The sequence below is a fragment of the Danio aesculapii genome, chromosome 9, assembly GCF_903798145.1.
Source record: "Danio aesculapii chromosome 9, fDanAes4.1, whole genome shotgun sequence".
In the NCBI taxonomy this organism is placed as follows: domain Eukaryota; kingdom Metazoa; phylum Chordata; class Actinopteri; order Cypriniformes; family Danionidae; genus Danio; species Danio aesculapii.
Window position 1 is genome coordinate 54,085,691 of NC_079443.1, and position 26,482 is coordinate 54,112,172.

The 26,482-nt window shown below is 35.6% G+C and overlaps 2 protein-coding genes across 2 annotated transcripts in view; one reads left to right on the plus strand and one right to left on the minus strand.

Annotated features, from left to right (window-relative positions):
- The window catches only part of fancb (FA complementation group B), a 41,492-nt gene extending 21,681 nt beyond the window's left edge, over nt 1-19,811 (minus strand). The window contains exons 1-3 of the mRNA XM_056464624.1: nt 19,729-19,811; nt 11,808-12,661; nt 4,697-4,849 (exon numbers count right to left, since the gene is read on the minus strand). Coding sequence (XP_056320599.1) covers nt 4,697-4,849; nt 11,808-12,644 — 990 coding nt within the window. The 5' untranslated portion in view covers nt 12,645-12,661; nt 19,729-19,811. The remainder of the gene's footprint in view (nt 1-4,696; nt 4,850-11,807; nt 12,662-19,728) is intronic.
- A 140-nt stretch (nt 19,812-19,951) lies between these two features.
- mospd2 (motile sperm domain containing 2) overlaps nt 19,952-26,482 on the plus strand; it is a 57,871-nt gene continuing 51,340 nt past the window's right edge. Inside the window, exons 1-3 of the mRNA XM_056466001.1 lie at nt 19,952-20,154; nt 20,243-20,300; nt 24,947-25,108. Of these exons, the coding sequence (XP_056321976.1) occupies nt 20,122-20,154; nt 20,243-20,300; nt 24,947-25,108 (253 nt within the window). The 5' untranslated portion in view covers nt 19,952-20,121. The remainder of the gene's footprint in view (nt 20,155-20,242; nt 20,301-24,946; nt 25,109-26,482) is intronic.

Consider the following 26,482-nt stretch of genomic DNA (forward strand, 5'->3'; position numbering starts at 1 on the left):
AAACTGTTCCCTTGAGGAGCATTATTTGTACCACCGTGTACCTTTTTTCTGAGAGTGCACACAGATTTTATAGTCATTGGTGCACACAGATCCGCCGCTAGATGGCGCCACTAACTCTGTTAGTTCTCTTGTGTCCACAGAATATAACTTTCGCTTTAATTTAGTCGACTCTTTATTCCACGTGATAAATAAACTAGTCAGTCAACTAGTCGAACTTTAAAAATATTAAGTCCAGTTGAATTGAGTAGCCTAATACAGTCGTTCCCGACCCTGTTCCTGAAGGCACATCAACAGTCCACATTTTCAATCTCTCCCTAATCAAACACACCTAAATCATCTTATCATAACATCAGAAGAGACTCCAACACCTGAAGTTAATGGGTCAGATAAGGGAGACACCAAAAATATCTACTGTTGGTGTGCCTCCAGGAACAGGGTTGGGAAACACTGCCCTAATATACTTTAACATTCCACCCTTAAAAAAACATCACACATGGCTAATAAGAGTTTATCACTTTCACTTCCCCTTTCCTTCAGCTTAGTCCATGCTTTTCAATAGTTTTAATTCATTCTAAAATATATCTCTATACATTTGTGATATCATCTAAACTTTCACTTTCAGGTATTATATTTGAGGTGCTCGGCTGTAGCACTGAATTAATGAAGACATCAGGACAGATGACTTGCAGAGGATAATAACAAATGTGCGTCCTGGATTTATTTATAACCTACATAGAGAGCACGTGGTTGTGACATCCAAATGTGAGCGTGGAAAAAGTGCACAGCCACACACACACATTCAAATCGATTTCATAATCTTGCATATTGTCAGCGGTTTCGTCACATTATAGGACAACACAATATCATTATGTTATATACACAGTCGCCTAGGTAGGTCTACAGTTACATCCCTGAAAGACGTCCGGATCAAAGCAGGCCCCACCCAAAACAACAACTTTGGACTTACACAAATTACAGGGGTCGCCCTATTGAGCTCGGACAATACAGAAATCCATATTCATATTGAAGAACCACTGCTGTATGTGTTATACAAGCTACTGCTCTTGGAAAGAAACTGTTCCTCAGTCATGCCCTAATTGTCCTGTATCTTTTGCCCGATGAAAGGGGCTCAAACAGACTGTATCCTGGATGGGTTGGATCCCTGCTGATGTTGCTGGCTTTCCTGTGTAGACGGCTGGTATACACTGTGTTGAGGTTGGGGAGATCGGATCCTATAATTCTCTGTGCGGTTTTGACTATTCGGGCTGAGTTTTTACGATTCAGTGCAGTGCAGTTGGCATATAACTTTCATTTCGCACCACACTGTGCATGTCAAGGAGAATGCAAATTTAAATACAGAAATACATTGCTATTTTACATATTGCGTTTCCATTTTGCATGCTCATTCATTCATTTTCCTTCCGCTTAGTCTCTATTTCAAAGGTCGCCACAGTGGATTGAACAGCCAACTAATCTAGCATATGTTTTACATAGCGGACGCCCTTCCAGCTGCAACCCAGTACTGTGAAACACCCATACACACTCATTCACACACACTGTTATGATTGCCAATGGTGTTGTCTCCTCTGGCGACTACATCCTGTAGTCCGTTACAATCACCAGCAGTGTTTTCTCTATTGAAGATTACTTCCTAATGAACTACAACTCCCAGAACTCTCTGCGCTCATCAACTCCTGCAACAGCTGACAATAATGTGGACGTTCACACACAGCTGCTGCTCATCTACAGCGATTACAAAGACTATAAGTGATGTTTTATAAAGAAATTTCGGGAGGAGCACGCGCAGACGTTTACGTCAAATACGTCATTGACAATTATTCTATTATCCAATCAGTTCTTGACCAAACAAGCCCCTATATATACCAAAGCTGTCTTACTTGCAGCATCTTACGACTTTAGCATCCCTCCACCACCCCGTCACCTCACCTCTTAAGCATTACAATCCCGGGGGGAGCGTTCTGGGGCCGGGCTAGATACTTCACTCGAATCCCAATTCCTCTCTGTTTCCTGATAAGGGGAATAACTTGAGTTGGGGTGTCTCCCCGAGCTCAGAGCCCTCTCCCCGGACAGCACGCCAAATACGCTTTATACTGAAACTATTGCAAGTGTGAACTCGTGAAATACACCTCACCTTCGTTCACACATTGCAGAGTCTTTAGTCATTACTGAACATAACGTTTTTCCTATGTTTTGATTCTAGCCTTGATTCTCATCTTGGCCCAATGCTGCCTAGTCTTACCTCTTGCCTTCATACAACCATGTCTTTTGGATTTCCCTTGTACCACTGTTTTGCTCCTGTGTATGACCCTTGACTGTACGAAATCGAGTCTAATAAACTGCATTTAGATCCGCAAGTCTGTTCTCAGCGTCTGCTTTGTAACACACACTTATACACTAGGGCAAATTTAGTTCATCAATTCCCCTATAGCGCATGTGTTTGGACTGTGGTGGAAACCGGAGCACCCGGAGGAAACCCACACCAACAAGGGGAGAACATGCAAACTCCACAGAGAAATACCAACTGACCCAACTGAGACTCGAACCAGTGACGTTCTTGCTGTGAGGGCACAGTGCTAACCACTGAGCCACCGTGCTCATTTTGCATGTTACATTTCAAAATGAACTCTGCTACTGATATGCTTCGAGTTTCTTTGGTGTGAAATTTCCTATAATTTGGAAAGCAATAAAAAAAAACTCCTCATCTAAAAAAAATCAATCAGAAAAGAAAAATATCTAATTAATAAAAACCTGTACAGTTATTAAAGAGCCCATATTATGGGTTATTGAAAATGCCCTTACATGTAGTAACACAGCTCTAAGTGAAGTGAAATATCCAGCTAAGGCTTAAATCTGTAAGTGTACAGTGTTTAAAACTATTGATTTATCTATAAAAGAGTCGACTCATAGTGCTTCAAACGAGTCGTCTTGATAACGAGTCATTAGGTGTTTCCTGATGACGCGGCTACGAAACACAAGCCTCGCCAGTAGTTACGCGCACAAACCAGGGAGATTTGAAACCTGCGGCCCCGCCCACTAACACAACAAAAAGCACACGCACACACATAGACGCCGGTTGAATGAAGTCACGCTATGCTCAGATGGATATTATTGAAAGTCTCTACCCACAGATGAAGCTGTGATTTTGCAAAAATACCTCAGCATTATAGCCCAGCCTTGAGCAGTTCGAGTGCTTCTGGAAACTACACGCTTGCAAAGAAGAATTCATCGGCTGTTTGTTAAAGGATCAAAAAAAAAAACTGTACTGATGGACTACGTCAGAACATGGATCAGTTTCTTCCTCCATTTCACAAGTGTAAGTACTTGTGATTAAAATGGCTGCCTCCTTGTTTTCTCTAGCTTGCAAATTCTGTATTTAGTTGTGTTTTGTTACTTGTAACCGCGTGTACTGTATCAGGTTAACTCTACATATTCTCGTATCGCTTCTAAAGACACGTTGAAAACGCGACGCGTGCCGCTTTGATTGCGGATCGTCAGCTGTTCCTACACACATGCAACGGTCAAGTTTCAAAATCGTTCAGCTCAGGTTCGAGATGAGGTGTTCTGTTTTTGAATGTTTTGGTGTTGTGTCGTCTGAGGAGGAGGGTAATGTGTGTGTGTGTGTGTGTGTGTGTGTGTGTGTGTGTGTGTGTGTGCATGTGAAAAAAGAGCAGGTAGAGTGTGACGGGCTAGGAGACTCGTGTTGATCTTCTCCCTAGTTCTTGGAGTTTTTGCTCAATAAAATAGTTAGTCGTTGTATTTTCAAGTCCATCGTCTGTATTTACATTCACCTACTGGCAGCCAAAATCCACGCCTTACACTATAAAGCGTGTATGCACTGTGACTACTTTTATATTATTGATTAGCTGCTGGGCATTTCACTCTGTCTCGCGCTGAAGGCTGTCATAGGTCCAATCAGCGCAGATTAGCTTTGCTCTGAGGACGGGTTTGGGAACAAATGAATCGCTGAACGATTCATATGGGAGTCGCTGGGATAATTAGGTAACAAAAAATGCGGATTAATATGGGCTTAATAGGGGCTAGATTAATAGATTAATATGGGCTCTTTAAACTAAATAAAATGACAAAGTGCTTCAGGGTAAATGAAATGTTTGGATCCAAAAACATCTCCTCCTCCTGCTCTTCCTGTTGTGTTCTGATGTGATTTCAGACTGTTGTAGGTTTGAAATAACTCTAATCATTCAGCGGAGTGATATGGAGCTGTAAAACCTGCCGGAACTACTTTAGCTGTGCGTTTATCTGACAATAGCCAAACACCTTAGAGTGCTCATCAGCCAATCAGAATCCAGCATTTAGCAGATATGTTGAGCGTGTTTTGTCAGGTGTGTGTCCTCCTCAAACGTCTCCTGTGTGTAGCACTAGTTTCTCTCACATCTCCTCCTTCTGTTGTGTTCTGATGTGATTTCTGACTGCTGTAGCTGTGAAATAACTCTAATCATTCAGTGGAGTGATATGAAGCTGTGAAGCACTCAAAACCTGCCGGAACTACTTTAGCTGTGTGTTTATCTGACAATAACCAAACACCTTAGAGTTTTCATGAGCCAATCAGATTCCAGCATTCAGCAGCATATTGAATAGATCACTCCTGGGCACATATAGACTCAGAGACGTATGCAGAGAGCAGTGTAAAGAGAGTGTAAAGGTGAAGCAGACGCACCGAGTGTGTGACGCCGCACAGATCCGTCAGGAGGAAGGTGTTGATCTGCTCTGATGAGCTGCAGTCCTCAAACAGCAGGAGCATCTGATCAGAGCCACAGCGCAGAAAATCTTCCACCAGCAGAAGATGAACCGCAGACCAGCAGCAGACCACCTGATACACACACACACACACACACACACACACAAATGCACAGACAGACACACATGCATGCGAACACACAGATACACACACAGAACACACACACGCATACACACAAAACACATACATACACAAATGCACGCACACACACACACACACACACACACACACACACACACACACACACACACACACACACACACACACACACACACACGAGCGCGCGCATGCGCACGCACAGACAGACACAAACACACACATACACACGTAAACAAAATACACACACATGCAAGCATACACGCCAACAGACATGCACACGGACACACATGCAAACATACACAGGCACATGCACGCAGACACACGCACACACATATGCATACATGCACACACGCGCACAGACACACATGTACAAAGAGAGGTTTGTTTTTGTGAATTGTGAGGACATAACATTATTTTATACTGTACAAACTGTATTTTGGCTGTGTGCACAAACAAACAAACACACACACACACACACACACACACAAACAAAAACACAACAACAACACAACAGGGAACTTCACAAAGAAACATTTCTGATTATTATCAGTGTTGAAAACTCATAATCTGCAACATCATACAGATTTTATGTATTTACAGATAGACTCAATAATGAAAAGAACAGCATTAATTAAAAAACAGAATCGTTTGCAGGGTTCAACGCTAAGGATTTTTTCTACTGGCCCGATTGGGCCAGTGGTTCAGATTTTTACTTGCCCTGGCAAAATTTTCACTGGCCCCACCAAAACAAAGAAGTTAATAGCTATTTCTTAGCCACATATTTTAAATAATGTGTCAAAAGTATAATTGTATACATACACTTTTTATTCAGCATATATATATATATATATATAAATATAAAATTTTATTTTTTTATTTATTTATTTATTTTTCGACAGCTGGGGTGGCGGGGGGGGGGGAAGAAAAAGTAAAATAACAGATGGTAAATTACAAAAATCTACCAGAAACTTGAATTCAAGGAAATATCTGTAATTTAATGTCTTTTATTTTATGGTAAATGTCTGTAATTTAAGGGAAAAAATGGAAAATAACAGATTTTTTTACAGTGTATATATTATAAGCTAAAAATATTTATTGCCACCCAGAGACATAAATCAGAGAGGTCAGACTTTCTCATACAGAGCCTCATTTCAGTTGTCAAGTTCTGTAAAAATCTATCTATTGAATTTCTACTAAAAAACATTGGCTAGAATTCTGCATTATAGGCTCACATTATAGAGAGAAATAACAGATGAACCAGTGTTGTGCTAAGAAATCTACCCCTGCTGTAAATTGCACCCCCCCCCCATGAAATTTGCATTTATTAACTTAATTTTTTTTATTAATAATAAAGTTATGAAAACTAATGACAGTGACTGAGGTGAGTTTCATGAATGGAACCTTTATCTTACAGAAGATATATATTTAAATAAATAGATTTAATTTAAATACAATACTGATTAGATTAATTAAAGCGAGTTGTTAAATGTGTGGTTTAGTTTAGAAACAGGCTCATTACATCAGTCTAGACTACAGGCAATATTTTAATTTTTCATTTATTTGTAAACCTAGTTTTAAAATGCATTTCACTTGTTCTTGCTTGATCCATCAAAATTATACTCATATTAGCCTGCATTTTAATCAATTATGGCCTTTGATTTTTATTAAAATGTAGACTAAGAATGTTAATGAAAGTCTAAGAAGGGGGTGTCTGCATTTTACCGCAGGGGTGCATCTCTTGTCACAACACTGGGACTGCTGTCAGATCATGAAGCAGATCAAAGTGGATCTTTCTTTCGTGGTGACGGTGCAGAAATGAACAAAACAACAGGCCCAATACAAACTATTATAAGATTAAAATACGGATAATTATTAGATGGTAACTTCGGTCAATTTTCCTAACAGATAAACAGCACTAGGTAATATTTCAGCATGTTTTCACTTTCGTGTTAGACATGAAACGCATTTGCCGGTAGAAATGACATCCCACCCTGCTCATATTTCTCTCTTTGTATGTCTATTACACAACCATTATGCACTGTGATATAGCCTGGTTTGTTAGTTTGTTGGATCGTTTTGTTTTCTCACTACAATCGATCTGCTCAATCGAGCCGAGACCACCTCAATCACTGAAAAAAAGTGTTGCATGCAAAACTGTTGCAAACAATTTATTTGTGTTGAATTTAAACAAACAAATTAAATTTAATAATGTTCAACTTAGTTTGTTTGTTTAAATTCAACAAAAATAAATTGTTTACAATCACTTAACGTAAAAAAATTAAGTAAATCCAAGGAATCATCTTTGAATAATTTTTTTCAGTGTTCAGGCGATCTTGGACCAACCGATTGGTGCAGATCCCATGCGATTGCACCCCTAAACCCAACCGTCATTGGGGGATGAGCAAATCGTACTAAATTGTACAATTTAGATCTTACGAATTCAAACGAATTAGCCACTAAATAAAAAAGTAACGAATTGCCGTGAGATTGTGTTGGGGATTGACAAAAATGCATTCACATTTTATTTAAAAATCGAATTAAAACTATTCTGTTCATCAAGACGGCATTTATTAAATATTTAAAAAAATTGTTAAATACTTCAAAATTATTTAAATTAAATATTTATTTATTACTTTATGTATGTTTCAAATGAAAGTATTACTCCTTGTTGCTTTTATTACTATTACCAATAATAAAAAATTTGTAAGTAATAATAATAAAAGAATAATAATAATATTAGAGTGATTTCTGAAGGATTGTTTGACTCTGAAGACATTCATGACTCTCGTCGTGTGACTCTGAAGAAAATTCATCATCGCGGACGCAGCCCTTACTATTCTACCACCTATAGGTCGCCTCTGGACACGCCGGCCCTGAGAATACGAAATCATTCTCTTTTTCACGAGGCCAATCAAAAACCAAACTTGTAATTCAGCAATAAATATTTGACCTTTAAAATAAAACTCCAAATGATTGCCTAAACAAGATTATAGGCTAGACTACCTTACAACGAAACTACCAATTTCATTTAATGCTGAAAACAAATTAAACCAGTGTAATATATTATTATACCCCTCTCGCAATACTCATTTGTTGTTTTATTTATGTCCTTGACCAGCATATCAGAATAGTCCGCTGGCCAGCACTTTTGGTTTGGTTTTCAGAGCAGCTGCTAACTCCAGTAATGAACAGCGCTCATCAGTGCAACGTGCAGGGTTGGAGTGTTCCATTTTTGTGCGGAGGGGGACTTTAAATTTGACTGACAAACTTACAATAGCTGAAGTGTTGTGTTAATCATCAACATTACATTACATTCATATTCCCCCTTACACCCATTACATGTTTTCAATGCAGTTTTTTTTCTTTGCTGCTATCTCTGTGTCCTCTGGCCAGGGGGAGGCTAAGCCTTCCCCAGCCTTACACATGCTTTGCCTATGTCTAAAAAGTAAATCTCTATGATATCTTTCAGAATATTCAGCTCTTATTTAAAACAATAATAAATAATTTAGTTTACACCAAAGACACATTAGAAATTATTATTTTTTTAGAAAGATAAACAGCATTTATTAAGGTATAAACCTTTTTATGAGCCAACTAAATACCAAGACACACTAAAATAAATAGATTTAAATTTCTTTACCAATAGTGCAACATTTAACGTCATCATAAATACTGCATTAGTGGCTTTAAAGCTCTTTTTCCTCGTGCATTTTGTGTCATTAGACTAGTATATGGAAAACATTCGACGTTCATGCATTTTTAGCACAAACATACAGTATAAGACATAAATGTTTTCTTAAATATCTGCACTTCTAAAGCTCCTGGATTAGCAAACGCAGCGATGCTTCATCACAGATAATATATAAGCTGACATTTTTCTTTTCCTTTGAAATATATGAGTTAACCTTTAAATACAGAGCTTTATATCCTCTGTCAGTGCTGTACAGTAAACTCGATGACCGACGGGACGTATAAAGTATTTATTCAGTATTTCAGAAACTTCATCTATTTAAGACTTTAATGTTTTCAAATGTGTGTGTGTTTATGTGCAAGAGAGATATTCCAGTGATAATAACATGATGCCAGAGCAATCCAGAATGATTTTAAAGCACATTCACAGATTAATTTACTTGTCAGTTCTCAAGTTTTCCTTTTCCTAAAGTTCATGTAGACGTTAAAGCTGCTGTGTGTACGTTTTTGACTCTTCTAAATCATAAACACACCATAGTATGTGTGCAGACATTCAGAAACATGCTCAGTGAACTTTCTTGATTATCTGAAAAACAGATGCTGAAGTCAGATATTCTGCTTTGAACATGTGCATTACGCGCCAGAACGGCTATCATTGTTTTGGTCATTTAACCCACCCACTGCCAGTTTAGCCAAATATATTTCAGCACCCTGGTGCCCTGGTGCCTTGGTGGAAAACAGAATATTTCAATCATTCATTCAGTCAGGAAGGCTCTCAGAGTGTGTGTCCATGACCGAAATGCAATCTCCGGTGGACAGAAGCAGTCTCAAATATAAGATGCAGATTCAGAGTTCCACAGAAGGTTATTAATTAGCTAATCATATACATATTTAGAACGTAACCATTAGGTGTCATAACAACACGCTACATGAGGAGATATGCAGTGATGAGTAATTTGGCTGTTTGCACCATAAGAAACAGGACATAAATGTAAATACAGCCATTCAGAAGCACAGAATAGTGCACTCACTGCACCCCAGCAAAATGCTACGGTTTATAATCTGTTTAATACACATTAAACCTCTTTAACATGATTAAATGTAGATGCTGAATCACTGATATGTGTTGGTTTGCACTGAGTCACAGCTCTAAAGTTCAGTTTCAGACGGTTTATTTTATTTTACATATCTGAGGTGAACTATCTGCTGCTGCTTTCAGTAGTATAGCAATAAATGTGATGTAAAATAGCATTCAGACTCACTTTAACACTGAATAAAGCAGATGAGGTGTACCTGAGCTGATCATTGTCAGTTTTCTGTTGTTCAGCTGTGAGTAATAGAATCCGTTTCTAATATATCAATTTCAGGTGTTGGTTAGGACAAAAACTCAGTTGAATATGGAAAATATTCCTTCTATCACGTGCCGTTGCTTTTAGTTAGAACACGGTTTAAATCAGCGTTTGGGCTCGACAGTGAGGCACGCTCCTGTTGGTGTCCTCAATCTGGCAACCTGCGCTTACGTGTGTTTTGAACAAGGTGTGCAATACCTAGCTCAACCATTGGGTGTCAAACTTACATATTTAATTCTTGATTAGATTTATGAGTATTAGCTTATGTAAAGATTTATCCTATGTAGCAATTCTTTTTACCTCTTCAATACATGTTAAATATATTGAAGTTGCATAAAAGATATAATTATATGCGTTTTGTAATTGTTTTTTATGCATACTACACATGGTTTGTATTTGGAGTTTATCATTCATTCATTAAATTATTAATTTGTTCATACATTTATTTATTTTATTTATTTATTCATTCACTCATTTACACATTATCCATCCATTCACTTATTTAATCATTCATTCATTCATTTATTCAATTATTAATTTGTTCATACACTTACTTATTTTAAATATTCATTCACTCATTTACACAATACATCAATTCACTTATTTAATCATTCATTCATTCAATTATTAATTTGTTCATATGCTTATTTTTATTTTTTCATTCACTCATATAATATTCATTCACCTAATTATTTAATCATTCATTAATTTATTTGTTCAGTTCATCCGTGCACTTATTTATCTTTTGTTTATTGATTGATTCATTCATTCACTCATTTATATGCTTATTCATTCATTAATTTATGTATTCACTTTCTCGTTGATTTTATTAATTCATTTATTCATTCAGTTAAAGTGTATTCATTTACTTATTTACTCATTCAGTTTATTCATGCACTCGTTTATTTTTTTAGTTAATTCATCCAATAATAAATCTTTTCATTTATTTATTAATAAATTAATAAATTTATTCATTCATTCACTCATTTTTATTCATTCGTTTACTTGTTTATTTATTCACCCAGTCATTTATTCATTCACTCACACACCCACTTATTTAATTTAATTTCATTTATTTTTGTGAGTATGCATTCACAATCTCCATTCAAATAATATAATAATAATAAAATAATATAATATATTCATTCTTTCATTCATTTTCTTTTCGGCTCAGTCCCTTTATTAATCCGGGGACGCCACAGCGGAATGAACTGCCAACTTATCCAGCACATGTTTTACGCAGCGGATGCCCTTCCAGCTGCAATCCATCACTGGGAAACACTCATGCACACTCATACACCCCGGACAAATTAGCCTCCCCAATTCACTTATAGAGCGGTGGGGGAAATCGGAGCACCCGGAGGAAACCCACACGAATACGGGGAGAACATGCAAACTCCACACAGAAACGCCAACTGACCCAGCCGAGGTACCAACCAGCGACCTTCTTGCTGTGAGGCAACAGCACTACCTACTGCGCCACTGCGTCACCTTGAATATATTAATAATTATTATTATTATTTAATAATATTAATTATGAATGAATTATTAATAAACAAAATAAGTCCACAAACAAACTGAAACAATAAATGAATGATTAATTAAGTGAATGAATGAATATATGAACAAATAAATATTAAATAAGTCAAATGAATTTTAAAAAATACTAAATGTAATTAATTTACAAATAATATTATTAATAAATGCTTTATGTTGGTCTCTTAAAAGAACAAATATAGCACCAAAAGTTTGCATACACAGTTTTATAAATAAATTTGAGTTTTTTTTATTCAGAGCAATCCAGTCAAGCACATACAGCATGAGCAAATCATGTGCTAATGTTTATTTCTGAGTGAACTAACCCTTAAAACACTTCAGGAAGCATCACTGACCTGGAAAGTGTTCTTCCATACCGCGCAGACGTGCCCCTGATCGAAGCTCAGCGCAATAAGACACTCGTTTTTCAGCGTGTGAAGAATCTGAATATCCATCGGCCGCTCGTATGGAAGAACGCACACATCCCGAGGAAGACCGTCCTCAAAATAAACCAGCTGCTTCATGCTTGTGGCCGCCAAAACGGCTGATTTTAAAACTCCATGCACATCTTCCGCAGACAAAACCATCATGCATTGCAGCACAGATCTGTACGCATCAGCAACAAGGCATGCAGCATCTAATATCTGTGCATCTTCAATGAAATGAAGCATGTTGTGCACTTTAGATGGTGCTATTTTTCTGGGAAGTTCATGCATAAATTTGACCGTAAGTGGAATTTGCACTTCCTTCACTCCTCCATCCTTCAAAGATGCACAGTAAACCAAATTGTCATGTCTCCATATTAACGTAGGGCCTTGTAGTATTGAAATCCCATCCCTAATTTGGTGCATTAACACAAACTCCGCATGAAGCTTCACATCAGTGCATATGGAGTACAGCAGGTATTTAAAAGCAGATGCTCTCTTTTTGCACAGCCGCAGTAAAACGCAAGGCACTTTTTGTCGTTTGTGTTGATCCAGAGCTGCACAGCAGTGAATAATCTCGATCTCCGCAGAGTTGTCTTTGTGAATGGAGTCTCGCTCTGTAATGGAGAATGTCTGCGAGTCTTGGTTGAAGGAGAAACGGCAGAAGGAAACCTCAGAGCCGCGGGCTTTTGTGCTCAAAGCCTTGCTCTGGAAAACCAGCACATCTCCTCCAAACGCAAGCATTTTGATCTGCCGCTCTGCTGCCATTGTGTTGTTAAATCAAGCTGGAGATAAGAAAAAAAGATGTATATTAAAACATTTGAAATTAGGGCTGTGCATTATTGGAAAAAACTGGCATTGTGATATTTTAGTTTTTCTGTGAATAAGTACACTGTTTAACCCTTGTGCACTCTTCAAGTTGACTCCCCTTTGGTTATGTTGGTGGCTGTTTTTGCACCATTGACTTCCATTGTAAAGGACATTTTTTGATTGTATGTAAGATTATTATCTCACTTTTATTATATGTGTGTTTTTCATACTATTTTCTGAGCTGAGCTGAGCTGATTTAACACTGCAATAAATGATCAGTCATTTAATAATAATAATAATAATAATCATAATAATAATAATAATAATAATTGTTATTATTATTATTATTATTATTATTATTATTATTATTATTATTATTATTATTATATGCTATAAAAATCATATTCAAATATTTAAATGTATAATTTACATAAATAATAATAATAATTATAATAATAATAATAATAATAATAATAATAATAATAATAATAATTATTATTATTATTATTATTATTATTATCATTAATATTAATTATTATTATTAAATGCAATAAAAATAATATTAAAATGTTGAAATGTATAAATTACATAATAAATAATAATACTAATACAATGCTGAATCATAATAATAAAAAATAAAAAATAAATAACAATAATAATAATAATAATAATAATAATAATAACAATAATAACAACAACAATTTATTATTATTATTGTTATTGGTATTATTATTATCAAATGCAATAAAATATATCAAAATATGAAATGTAATATAATAATAATAATAATAATAATAATAATAATAATAATAATAATAATAATAATAATAAAATAATAATTATATTCTTTTTTATAATTATATTATTATATAATTTTCTGGTCTATGTTTATGCAATGAAGGTGATGCCATTTATTAATTAGCACTAGTGTCAATCAAATATTCAACAGTTTTAAGTGAATGCTCATTGCGGTTTAGTAAGAGTATACATTATTAAACCTATCCTAAAGTAGCCTGCTATAAAGCCCCCTGGCTAGTTGTAACGAAAAACAACAGAATTAGTAAGTAAGTAAAAGTTTATTCATATAGCACCTTTCGCAGACATTGGGCTCTATTGTAACGATCTAGGCACAGTCTAAAGCGCACGGTGCTAAAGCATTAAGGGCGTCAATCTACTTTTGCTAATTTAAGGACGGAAAAACACAGTTTACGCCTGGAAGCATGGTCTAACAGGGTTGTGCTTATTCTCTTAATGAGTTCTGGATGTGTTTTGAGCATAATCAGTCTCATCTCTCATTCCCTTTAAGAGTCAGTTGTGTCGTGCTATGGCACATTTGCTATTCACATGTTGGACTTTGTAAGTGTAAAAACTGAACACTTCACTAGCGAGAAAACAGTGAAACAGAGCATCTGCAGCACGAGGATAAAGAACGAGCCTCCTCCACTCAGCCTCTTTAATTTCTCTCTTTGGTGGATAAGGAAACAGTGTTGTACAAACTCTGCTGAAGATATCCATTAGCCTAAATAATTATTTTCCTTTGTTAAGCGCAAAGATTTGTATCAAAACTATTTTTAAATTCAGTTCTAATCTCCAGCAAAGGAATAAATGAACAATAATAATGAAGTGTGGTCAAACAACTGAGTTATATCCTAATATGTCTCCAAAACCCCACAGCTGGACAAATCTACACTTGTGTTTATTAAAACAGATATAAATCTGCAGATAATCAATAATACTGCTGATAATAATAACATTATACTGATGCAGATTATCTTGAATAAACTGAAAAAGCCCCCCGAGGTGAAGCAGGCATGGAGGCAGTGGTGTTTATATTTATGTAGGAAATAATAATGTTTGTAACATGTTAATCCTTTTATTAATTTTCACTTGTAAAGATATTTGCCTGTTGCTTAATACACATAGGATGTACCGCAATGTGTACGCGTTTAAGGCACACACCTAATGCGCTCTGCGCTAAACTTTAGACCTGCTTTCAGCTGGTCTATTGCACAGTCTATTTTAGTTCCTCAAAATAGCAATGCGCCAACAATGCGCCTTAGCCCACCTCTTTTCTAGACTAACCCACCCATGAGTCCACAAAGCGGCGCAAATGGATTTGCTATTTAAACAACGTGGCGCAAAGCAGGAAAATTACTGTTGCGCTGGTCTGAAAACAGCAACAAATCACGCCAAACACATCTTGCGCCTAATTGCGCTGACTGTATGTAAAGGTAACGTGTATTTATATAGCACATTTATTGTGTATGGCCATACACCCAAAGCGCTTCACAATAACGAGGGGGGTCTTTCCACTCTACCACCAGTGTGCAGCATCCACTTGGATGATGTGACCGCAGCCAGAGGACAACGGCGCCAGCGCACTCACCACACACCAGCTATAGGTGGAGTGAAGAGACAGTGATAGAGAAAATTCAGTGGATGGGGATGATTGGGAGGCCATGATCGTAAGGGCCAATAGAGAGGCTTTGGCCAGAACACTGGGGTTACACCCCTACTCTTTTACGAGAAGTGCCATGGGATTTTTAATGAGAGTCAGGACCTTGATTTAACGTCTCATCCAAAAGATGGCGCTCACTGACAGTATGGTGTCCCCTTCACTATACTGGGGCTCTAGGTCTCACACAGATCGCAGGTTGAGCGCCCCTGCTGGCTTCACTAACACCACTTCCAAAAGCAACCTAGTATTCCCATGTGGTCTCACGTCCAGGTACTGACCAGGCATGTATGATAGGCCCCAATAAGTCACAAAGTGCTTTACAATAAAAGAAAACCAAGAAACAGGTGAAAGAAAACATATCGATAAAAGAAAACAATAAAACAAGTTAAAAATCCAAGAACAGAAACACCAATGTAAAACCAGCTCACCATACTGTTAACTAAAAGCTTGACCAAAAAGATTTGTCTTTAAAGGTTTGTTTTTCAAGTTAAACTGATCCCAGAGTTAGACAGAGAGAGTTCCAGAGCCTCGGGGCCACAACACAGAAGACACGGTCACCTTTAGTCTTAAGACGAGTTCTGGGAATGGCTAAAAGGTCTTTGCCAGAAGACCTCAGAGACCGACCACAGGAGCGACCATGTAAAAGATCTTGAATATAGAGGGGGGGCTGGATTACCAGAATCCTGTAATTGCCAGAACCCAGTTGGCAGCATTAACACTTTAGGCCTGTGCATAAGAGTTTCTGTCTTTTATATGGAGTTCAGTGGAGTAAAAGAGAAGATTATAGTGTGTGTGTGTGTGTGTGTAGAAATACACTTACTGTGTTTACTGTGTTCTGAGAGGCTTATTTTGAGTTTCTCAGACATATCAAGATAAGTGTGCAAGGGGTCTCTCTCTCTCTCTCACTCACACACACACACACACACACACACACACACACACACACACACACACACACACACACACACACACAATACTCCATATAAAAGCGGGAATCTACACAGTAAAAATGGCAAGCTGTCCCTCTTCCCATCAGGGAAAACCAGCAGCAATCAAGAATGCATGATTATTATATGCTGTCATGACTTTACAATCAAAAAATGTGATTATAATGGGGCAAAAACAGCACCAACATCACCAAAAGGGAGTCTTTGTTTAGTGTATTGTTAATTTTTTTAATAATTTCCTAGAATATGCATCACAATAAGATTTGTCAGCAAAAATCCTCACATTTGCTGAAACACAGAGAAAGTTGTGGCCAAACTAAGACTCAAAATCAGCCCAGAGTGGATGAAAACGACCCAACAGCACACAAGGGTTAAAGTGTATTCAGTTCAAATGCTGTTATTTTAAAATGCTATAACATTAAAGATATAAAGATTACTGTTTTAGTGCAAAGCACATGTTTCCATACCATCTACATCTTTTATACAGTGTTTAACATTAATGAGGGACCACCTTTTGAAAATGAATATTTTCATCCATTTCTCAGTAAATATTGATCATATTTTTGATGCATTCAAACAAAAGAATTTTATTAAACAGTTATAAGTGTTTGGGCACCAAATATCTTCAGGAATAGTAAGATAATACATTTCAATTTAAACAAATAGATTGAGTTTCTCTGCAGTCAAAGTTTTTATTATTTTGATGTTTTGGTGTTGAGTTCATAGTGAGTTTATGAGCAATAATATACAAATTATAAGTAAAAAAACATCTAATTATTAGAAACTGAAGGGTTTAACAAAAACTAAAATGACAGAACAAACAAAATGTCAGATTTTAAATAAAAAATACAAAAATAAAATGTCAGATTTTAAATACAAAATAACTAACGATGAGCTGTTGAATTATTGGTCAATAGCAGTGACGCGGACGGTCTGTTAGATGTCAGGTGTGCATTATTTTCAATTCACTTCAATTCAAGGATATTTGTGTAGCGCTTTCCACAATAATTATTGTTCCAAAGCAGCTCCACAAAAGGTGCACATTATAGCATTACAGTCAAAATCAGAAAAGTTCAGGTTATTAGTTACCATAACTATATTAATTACTAATAGCTTTAACTAATTAACTAGTAACTAATAGCTTTAAACAGTTAAAGTTATAATATTCATATAAATATAATTAACCTGCAGCTCTATAATGAGTCAATGGACCAGAGACTGATTTATTCAGCTTATACTACATTTTACACAGCTAAAGCCACTGTTCAGAAAGTCAAGACAAATGATGAGCTGGAGAGAGAGAGAAACAACAAGAGAGATATTCATTTATTTATTTTTTGGTTAAACTTCCAGAACTTTTTGCAAATCATTTACTGGATAAGATGAATTTACTAAACACTTCTGGTGCGGACGGAGTTTCTTTAGTGTTAAAGTTTTGTTGTTCTGTTCAGACTCAAAAAAGCAGGTTTTGAGCTCACAGTGAGTTCAGAATCAATAATAAAAAACCTGATATGAGAAATAGAATCAGAAAAGAAAAAATATCTAAATATTAGACACTGAAGAGTTTATTTAACGAACCAAAATGACAAAGAGCTTCAAGCTAAATAAAATGTTATTAAAACTTAATGTAAGGAATTATTGATTATGGGGTGTAGAATTATAATGAAATAATGCACACCAAAGGTGCTAAAGTGGTCTGTTACTCCTCAGGTGCATGGCCTTTGCTAGGCCTATTTTAGGGGGGCTGCATATTTCTACTCAGCCCCCCTAAAACTTTTGCGATTAGCTCATGAACTTGTAACACGTAAGGTGTATGGCCCCTTTAAGAGCATGCACCCTTTTTTATGTTGTTGCTATGGTTGCATTAGACACGAGCCCCTGCATGTATGTGAGGGTAATGTACTCTGTTGCTCCGTTTATTTCCCTTTTCTTCAGTAACCCTGGGTGTGGCATTTAGCTTGTAAAGGACAGTATACTTATTTTCTGGGCAATAAACTACTACTGAGGGAAAATCATCTTTGCAAACTTTGTTCATTTTTAGGGCTATCCATATTGCTCCGTACGCAGGTCGTTACAAACTGTACACTTAATTATCGTCTCAGTCCCCTTTAAAATTTATAAGAACACAGCGGCAGAGTTTGGCTCCTCCTCGTCTTTTGTTTTTCATTTGATCAGCAAAAAACAGCCGTGGACAGCGAGGGAACGAAGCGTGTGTTTATTGATAAATTGTTATAATAACTGCTGATTTGCAGTTCTTTGATATAGATAATCTTGTATCACCTGTATCCCAATGTCACAGAGGAGCAGTCGGGTTTTCACCTCATAAGCGCAGATGTTTCCTCCAGCGAAAAATGTAACTCTTAATGAACATTTCGCTATTTTTATTTCAAGATGAACTACCAATATTAAACACTTTACAGCTCGTGTAGCAATAACTATACCATACAGTCTTTCACAGAAAGGGTTAAACACGGTGACAGAACCACCTAGTGAATGTACTCGCTTTAACTGTCACTGAGTCACTGACAAGAGACAGAAACATCAAGTGTTGTCTAGTACTAAAAAAGTATTTCTTATTTATGATTAGCATTCAGATTGTGAAATATTCACGCCTGTAAATTAAAAAATATATATATTATATGTACAGTGTGTCATTTATAAAGTGGCAGTTTATTTACTTAACACATGGAAACAAAAAAGCACTAGAGTATATAGAAAGTGGTTTTTACTACAGTAAACAGGTGGGCTGAGCTTACTTGGCTTATTCAGAACTCATGGCATTGCCTGTCTATGTAATACAGTGGAATACTAGTATACAACCCATAATAAACAACCATTTTTAAGTGTATTACTATTAAATTACTACTTATAAATGTAATATCAGGCTTTATATATATATATATATATATATATATATATATATATATATATATATATAAAAAATTTTACCCTATAAGGAGCTGAGCCCCCCCCCTAAAATTAAAATCCTAAAATCGCCCCTGCTCAGGTGTGCATTATTTTCTAATAATTCACCAGCACGGAGTGTGTTATTTGGTGCTCCACTGTTCAGGTGTTGTATCTGAGAGTGTATTAGTCAGGTGTTTGTCCTCCTCAAACGTCTCCTTACGTGTGTAAGCACTAGTGTCCTCCACATCTCCTCCTGTTGTGTTCTGATGTAATTTCAGACTGTTGTAGCTGTGAATAACTCTAATCATTCAGCGGAGTGATATGGAGCTGTAATGTGCGCAAATCCTGCCGGAACTACTTTAGCTGTGTGTTTATCTGACAATAACCAAACACCTTAGAGTTATCATCAGCCAATCAGAATCCAGCATTCAGTAGATCTGTTGTATAATGGTTTATATACAGTAAAGGTGACAGTGTAGAGCGAGAAAAGCTTACTTATACATCCAGACAAATAAACAACTGTATTGCAGACTACTCACATCAATTATATAAACATTCTTGTAAAGTCTTACAAGAAGTACCTTAAGTAGTCAACTTAAGAGTAGTTTGACACCCAAACATGTAACTGACACTACTTAATAACAAATATAATAGCAACTAAAACGCGCCACGGTTTATTTGGTGTTAAATCAAACAACAACTTATTATAAAACGCAAGCATGTTTCTTACCGTTTCTCAGCATGTCTTTAAGATTATTTATTACACTTTTCTTCTTCTTACACGCTGCTTCTTTTCCTCAAAGTGCGCGCGCATTTCAGTACGTCATGCTATGTGCATCTTCCGGTTATCTCTTAAAGGAACAGTCGAACAGCTCATTCACTGATTCACGACTAAGTGATGTTATCAGAGACTTTGACTGCTTTTAGACTCAGCACATATTGCAGTTATTTGTGTTTAATTACCAGAGCATATCAGCAGAACTTTATCTCGCCCTGAGCGCCTGTTCAAAGGTTTGTTTGATATGTCAGAGCCAACATGGCGTCGCCTTGTGTCCAGTTTCACAGAGTCCGCTACGGAACTCGCTGCAGATCAGACCACTGCTGACTGACAGCGCGCACTATCATGGCGGAGGCAGGACAGGCGGAATCAGAGCAGGTAATTAGACAGCGAAACAAAAGCAGGATTTCGTGTTTTATTCTCATCTGGGATGGATTTATGATGACTGTTTACATCTCTCCAAAAGGACATCGAGATCAAGATCCAAGAAATACGGCAGAGGTTTAAAAGCGAGTATGTTGAAGGTGAGTTAGCAGAGCGCTAAGTTCACAACTGTTTACAAGACACATTAATGAGCTCAAAATGTACCAATATTCATTCACATATTACACCTGAAATGACGTGTACGAGTTTAGTGGATTATGTGTGCTTTTCCAAAGCTTCCAGTTTAATATTTAATATCACAGCTGTTGAATCCTGCGTTTGTTCTGACAGCTAAAGTCCTGTTTTTATGATAATGTTGTTTATATGGTCATACTACTGTGGAATAAATAATACAAAGTGCAAAAATTGGTCTTACAGTCTTTACATAAATAGTTTTTTGACATTTTTTTTGGCTGTACTTACTTACATATACACTGTTAGATGAAACAAGGTTATATATACACGTTACAGACAATAGACTATTCTCTCTTCCTCTAGTTTTACAATTGATATATTGAGGTAAAGTTGGTTTTACATTCACACATTCGGACTTTATCCTTAATGTAATTTCAGAAAAGTGTTTTTGCTAATTCTAAATATTGAAATCATATCAACAAATGACTATCAAAGTACAAGTATACAGTATTGTTCATTCAAAAAAGTAGTGCTAATGTTGTTTTCAAATCAGACTTGCATGCGATTTCAGACCGAATATTCAAAGTGGCATTGAACGAATGTGCGAATATAAAACCAACTTTACCTCAATAATTGATAGTATACTTGTTTAGTGAAAAAAGCAAAACAAATGTAACAGTACAGTAACAAATTTGTCATGTTAGTAAACATTTTTAAGCAAAAAACAGTACCAACAAAGTGTTAAGAAATCAATTTTCAGTGGAATAAATGTGATTTAAAATTGCTGCCAATGATAAATGTTGTCCTGTCAAAAAAGTATATATATATATATATATATATATATATATTTTTTTTTTCTCCATGCACTTTTGCACACTGCCCATTGCAGTATTCTCTAACAGCTAAAGTCATGTTTTCGTGATAATGTTGTTTATATGCTCTTATAAATAGTACAAAGTGCAAAAGTTCTTTGACTACTTAACATATACAATTTTATATAGATGAAGCAAGGTTATATACACAGACAATAGACTATTCTCTCTTCCTCTAGTTTTACAATTGATATATTGAGGTAAAGTTGGTTTTAAATTCACACATTCGGACTTAATCCTCAATAATATAATTCCAGAAAAGTGTTTTTGCTATTTCTAAATATTGAAATCATATTAGCAACAAATGACTATCAAAGTACAATATTATTCAGTCAAAAAATAGTGCTAATGTTGTTTTTATATCAGACTTGCATGCGATTTCTGACCGAATATTCAAAGTACCATGGTAAACAATCGAGGGGGCATGTCAATAAATGCCACTGAACGAATGTGCGAATATAAAACTATCTTTACCTCAATAATTGATAGTATACTTGTTTAGTGAAAAAAGCAAAACAAATGTATATACTGTAAACTACTTATGACATTTCTTTCATATTTAAAATACAAGGATTTTTTTTATTTGCATACAGTAACAAAGTTGTCATGCTTGTATAATTAAGCAAAAAACAGTACCAACAAAATGTTAAGAAATCAATTTTCAGTGGAATAAATGTAATTTAAAATTGCTGCCAATGATAACATTTGTCGTGTCTAAAAGGTGTATATATATATATATATATTTTCCATGCACTTTTGCACACTGCCCATTGCAGTATTCTCTAACAGCTAAAGTCATGTTTTCGTGATAATGTTGTTTATATGCTCTTATAAAACTCACTATTGTGGAATAAATAGTACAAAAGTCAAAGGTTGGTCTCACAGTCTTTGCAAAAATACTTTTTTGACATTTCTTTGACTACTTAACATACAATTTTATATAGATGAAGCAAGGTTATATATACAGACAATAGACTAGAAAATGCTCTGATTTTATAATTGATGGCATACTATTGAGGTAAAGTTGGTTTTATATTCGTTCAGTGACAACTTGTGACACGCTCCCTGTATTGTTTATCATTGTACTTTAAATATTCAGACTGAAATCACATGTAATTATGACTTTAAAACAACATTTGCACTATTTAATTGACTGTGAACAATGTTGTGCTTTGATAGCTGTGCATTGCTAATCTAATATCACTATTAGGATTTTGCAAAGAGTACTTTTCTAAAATTGTATTATTATGGAGAAAGTCAGAATGTGTGAATTTAAAAACAACTTTACCTCAATTATTATACTTGTGTGTTTAGTGAAAAAAACTCATTTATATACTGTAAACCACTGATGACATTTCTTCCGTATTTAAAGTACAACATTGTCATTTAAAGCGTTTTATTATTTGCACACAATAACAAAACGTTGCCATGTTTTTATCAATATTTAAACAAAAACAAAAATACCAACAAAATGTTAAGAAATCAATTTTTAGTAGAATAAATGATTTAAAATTGTTGCTAATGAAAAAAGTTGTGTCAAAGTATATAGGCTATATTTTCCATGCACTTTTGCACACTACCCATTTGCACTATTATATGTAACTTTACATCTTGACTGTACACTTATTGATCAGATCATATCCATCTGTAAAATATGTTCGTAGTTTTTCTGCTGTAGAGTACATCTATTACCCAGTTTAAACTGGATAATATGTTCATAGTAACTACATCTGTATATTGTATCTTATCATGCTTGTATAGCCTTAGTAGTTAATAAACCCACCTTGATTATATCCATAACAGAACCCTGTAAAAACATCTGTTAATGAACCCATATTTCCATATTTTGTGTGTTTGGGTTTGTGGTTGTGAATTGCATTATGGGATGTTGATCTCTGCTCTGTGGACGTTTGAGATGTTTGAACTCTATAGTTTAACAAAGTGACTTGAATTGACATTAGTCGTTTGAGATAATATAATGTATAAGAAATAATATCTAGAGAAATAAGTCTGTTTAGAGTTTATTACAAGGTTTTCATAGCGTAATATACATCACCAGCCTAGACAATATAGCACTGCAAACTATAACAAATGACAATGAAAGTCACTTTTTAAAAACTTTAAGGTTAAAAAGTTGTTGGAAGAAAGATCAAGACCCCATAATGCAATTCAAAAGCAGAAATAAATGGGGAAAGATAAAAACATCAATCACAAATTACAGAAAACTGCTTATTTACGGATATTTCTTTGTGTAATTTACGGTGTAATTTTCTGGGAAAGAAAAAAAAACATTCATTTACCGTATTTTTATTTTACCTTATAGAATAAATCAAATATTCATGTTTTACTGAAATTATCAAAATAAGAATTTAAACTTATACGCTCTATTTTTTCCATAGGAATATATACAGTTATGGGCAGGATACAAGAAGGATTAATACAACACACACACAGCTGTGCTGCAGTAATAATAATAATAATAATAATAATAATAATAATAATATTATATTTAATTATATATTATGAATATGATTATTATTTGTCTGATATTCTGATATTTGCTCCAGTTTATCAGGAAGTGATAATTTTATTGTCTTTAGTTGCTCATTGGATAGAAATGCTGCTTTATTTGTGAATGATTTATGCAATATTATAGATTTGCGCATTAATATAATTCACATCTCGGCATTTTTACTCTTTATCTGTCAAAATAAGATGATCCTGCATCAATATACAGTTAAAAACAAAATTATTTACCATCCAGTATACCTTTTATTCTTTTTCAAATATTTCCCAAACGATGTTGAACAGATTCAGGAAATTTCTCACATTATTTCCTATAATATTTGTTCTTCTGGAGAAAGTCTTATTTGTTTTATTTCGGCTAGAATAAAAGCAGTTTTTAATAGTTTTTAACCAATTTTAAGGTCAATAATATTAGCCCCTTAAGCTATATTAGTTTTGGATTGTCTCCAGAACAAACCACTGTTATACAATGACTTGCCTAATTACCCTAACTTTACCCTAATTACCCTAGTTAAGCCTTTAAATGTCACTTTAAGCTGTATAGAAGTGTCTTGAAGAATATCTAGTCTAATATTATTTACTGTCATCATGACAAAGATAAAATAAATCAGTTATTAGAGATGAGTTATTAAAACTGTTATGATTAGAAATGTGGTGAACAAAATCTTTAAACAGAAATTGGGGGAAAAATATAAAGGAAAAATATTAAACAATGCGAATAATTCTGACTTGAACTGGATGTGTTAGGGCTGCACAATATATTGCTTAAGCATCAATATTGCAATGCGCACATCTGCAATAGTCACATTGCAGGATCTGCAATATCAGGTTGGGATAATAATAACCAGCCGGCCCTGGACTCAAACCAGTGACCTTCTTGCTGTGCGGCCACAGTGCTAACCATTGAGCCAATGTGCCACCCCTGCTTCTAATTTGTTTCTTACATTTTATGCAGATCGGCCGCAGCAAAATAGTCTTAATCGATCTAAAATTATTATTTTTTTTCCCAAATAGTGTTAGAATTATATTTATATATTATTTATATCGCAATATAAATCGCAGACAAAAACAATATTGCTATATAAACAATATCAGTTTTTTCCAATATTGTGCAGCTCTAGTATGTGTGAATGAATGAATGAATGAATGAATAAATATATGATATTGGTGGAAGTATGAGTCAATATTAATATTGTATTGTATTGTGTTGTCAGCACAAGAGAGTCAGGAGAAGTACGACAGCAGAGACGTGGAGAAGCTGTTTCGTGATGATGCTCTGGTGGAGGGATACCTGACCTGGAGACACTTCATAGTGGAGGACACCTTAAAGATGATCGACGAGAGTCTGCAGTGGAGGAGAGAGTTCAGTGTCAACGGTCTGTGTGTGTATGTGCGTGCGTGCGTTTGTATGTAATGTGTGTTTGGCTGTGAGTGTGTTTTTCCGTGCTTCACTCTCATGTTTGTCTCTGTCTGAAATATCAGATGTCAGAAGCGCTTCAATAATCACACGAACATTATTATCATCACCTCAAGTAGTTCATTATTTCATATATCGACGCAAATAAAGCTCTGTAGAGAAAGTGAAACCGATTGCGCTTTTAGACGACCTCATAAACAACAACAAGATAGACTCTACTCTTCTTCTTGGCTTTGTGGCTGTTCATCAAGACGACGACAAGGTTTGTTTGCGCTTGGGTCGACCATGGCTTGTTATTATATGTATATATTATTACAGTGTAATGTCTCGGCTGTCTATTTAAAAATGGCGCTTCCTTTGATTTCATTCTCCTGCTTGGGATAGTTCGCCCATCATTTAGTCTCCTTTATGTAGTTTTATATGTTTCTGTTGAACACAAAAGTATATATTTTGAATATTGCTGGCACCAATTGACTTCCATAATAGGAAAAAAACTATGGAAGTCAGTTGGTATCAAAATAACTTGCTAAACTCAACTGAACTTAAACACTGAAAACTGAACTGACACTGTTTCAATTTACTATGACCTTTTATGTGAAGCTGCTTTGACACAATCTACATTGTAAAAGTGCTATACAAATAAAGGGGAATTGAATTGGTGACGTATCTCTGTAAACCAATAGCGTTCGACTACGCATCTAGCTTCTAGTTCCCTTTGGAAAGGGTACACAAAAAATGGTACGGTACGGTTCGTTTTTAGGTACCTTTTGACAGTGGAAACGGCCATAAAAACATAGTACCGTACCACTCAGTGGAAACGGCCCATAAGTGTTAGAGTTTGTTTGCGTGTGTGTGTGTGTGTGTGTGTGTGTGTGTGTGTGTGTGTGTTTGTTTGAGTGTGTGTTTGTGTTTGTTTGAGTGTGTGTCTGTGTGGGTTTGTAAATTTTAGTGTGTGTTTGTGTGTGCATTGGTTTTGAGTGTTCATTTGAGTGTGTGATTGTGTCTGTTTGTCTGTGTGGGTTTGTAAATTTTAGTGTGTGTTTGTGTGTGCATTGGTTTTGAGTGTCCATTTGAGTGTGTGATTGTGTCTGTCTGTCTGTGTAGGTTTGTGCATTTGAGTGTGTGTGTGTGTGCATTGGTTTTGAGTGTCCATTTGAGTGTGTGATTGTGTCTGTCTGTCTGTGTAGGTTTGTGCATTTGAGTGTGTGTGTGTGTGCATTGGTTTTGAGTGTCCATTTGAGTGTGTCTGTTTGTTAGTCTGTCTGTGTGGGTTTGTAAATTTGAGTGTGTCTGTGTCTGTATGTACATGTCTGTTTGTGTGTGGTAGAGGTCT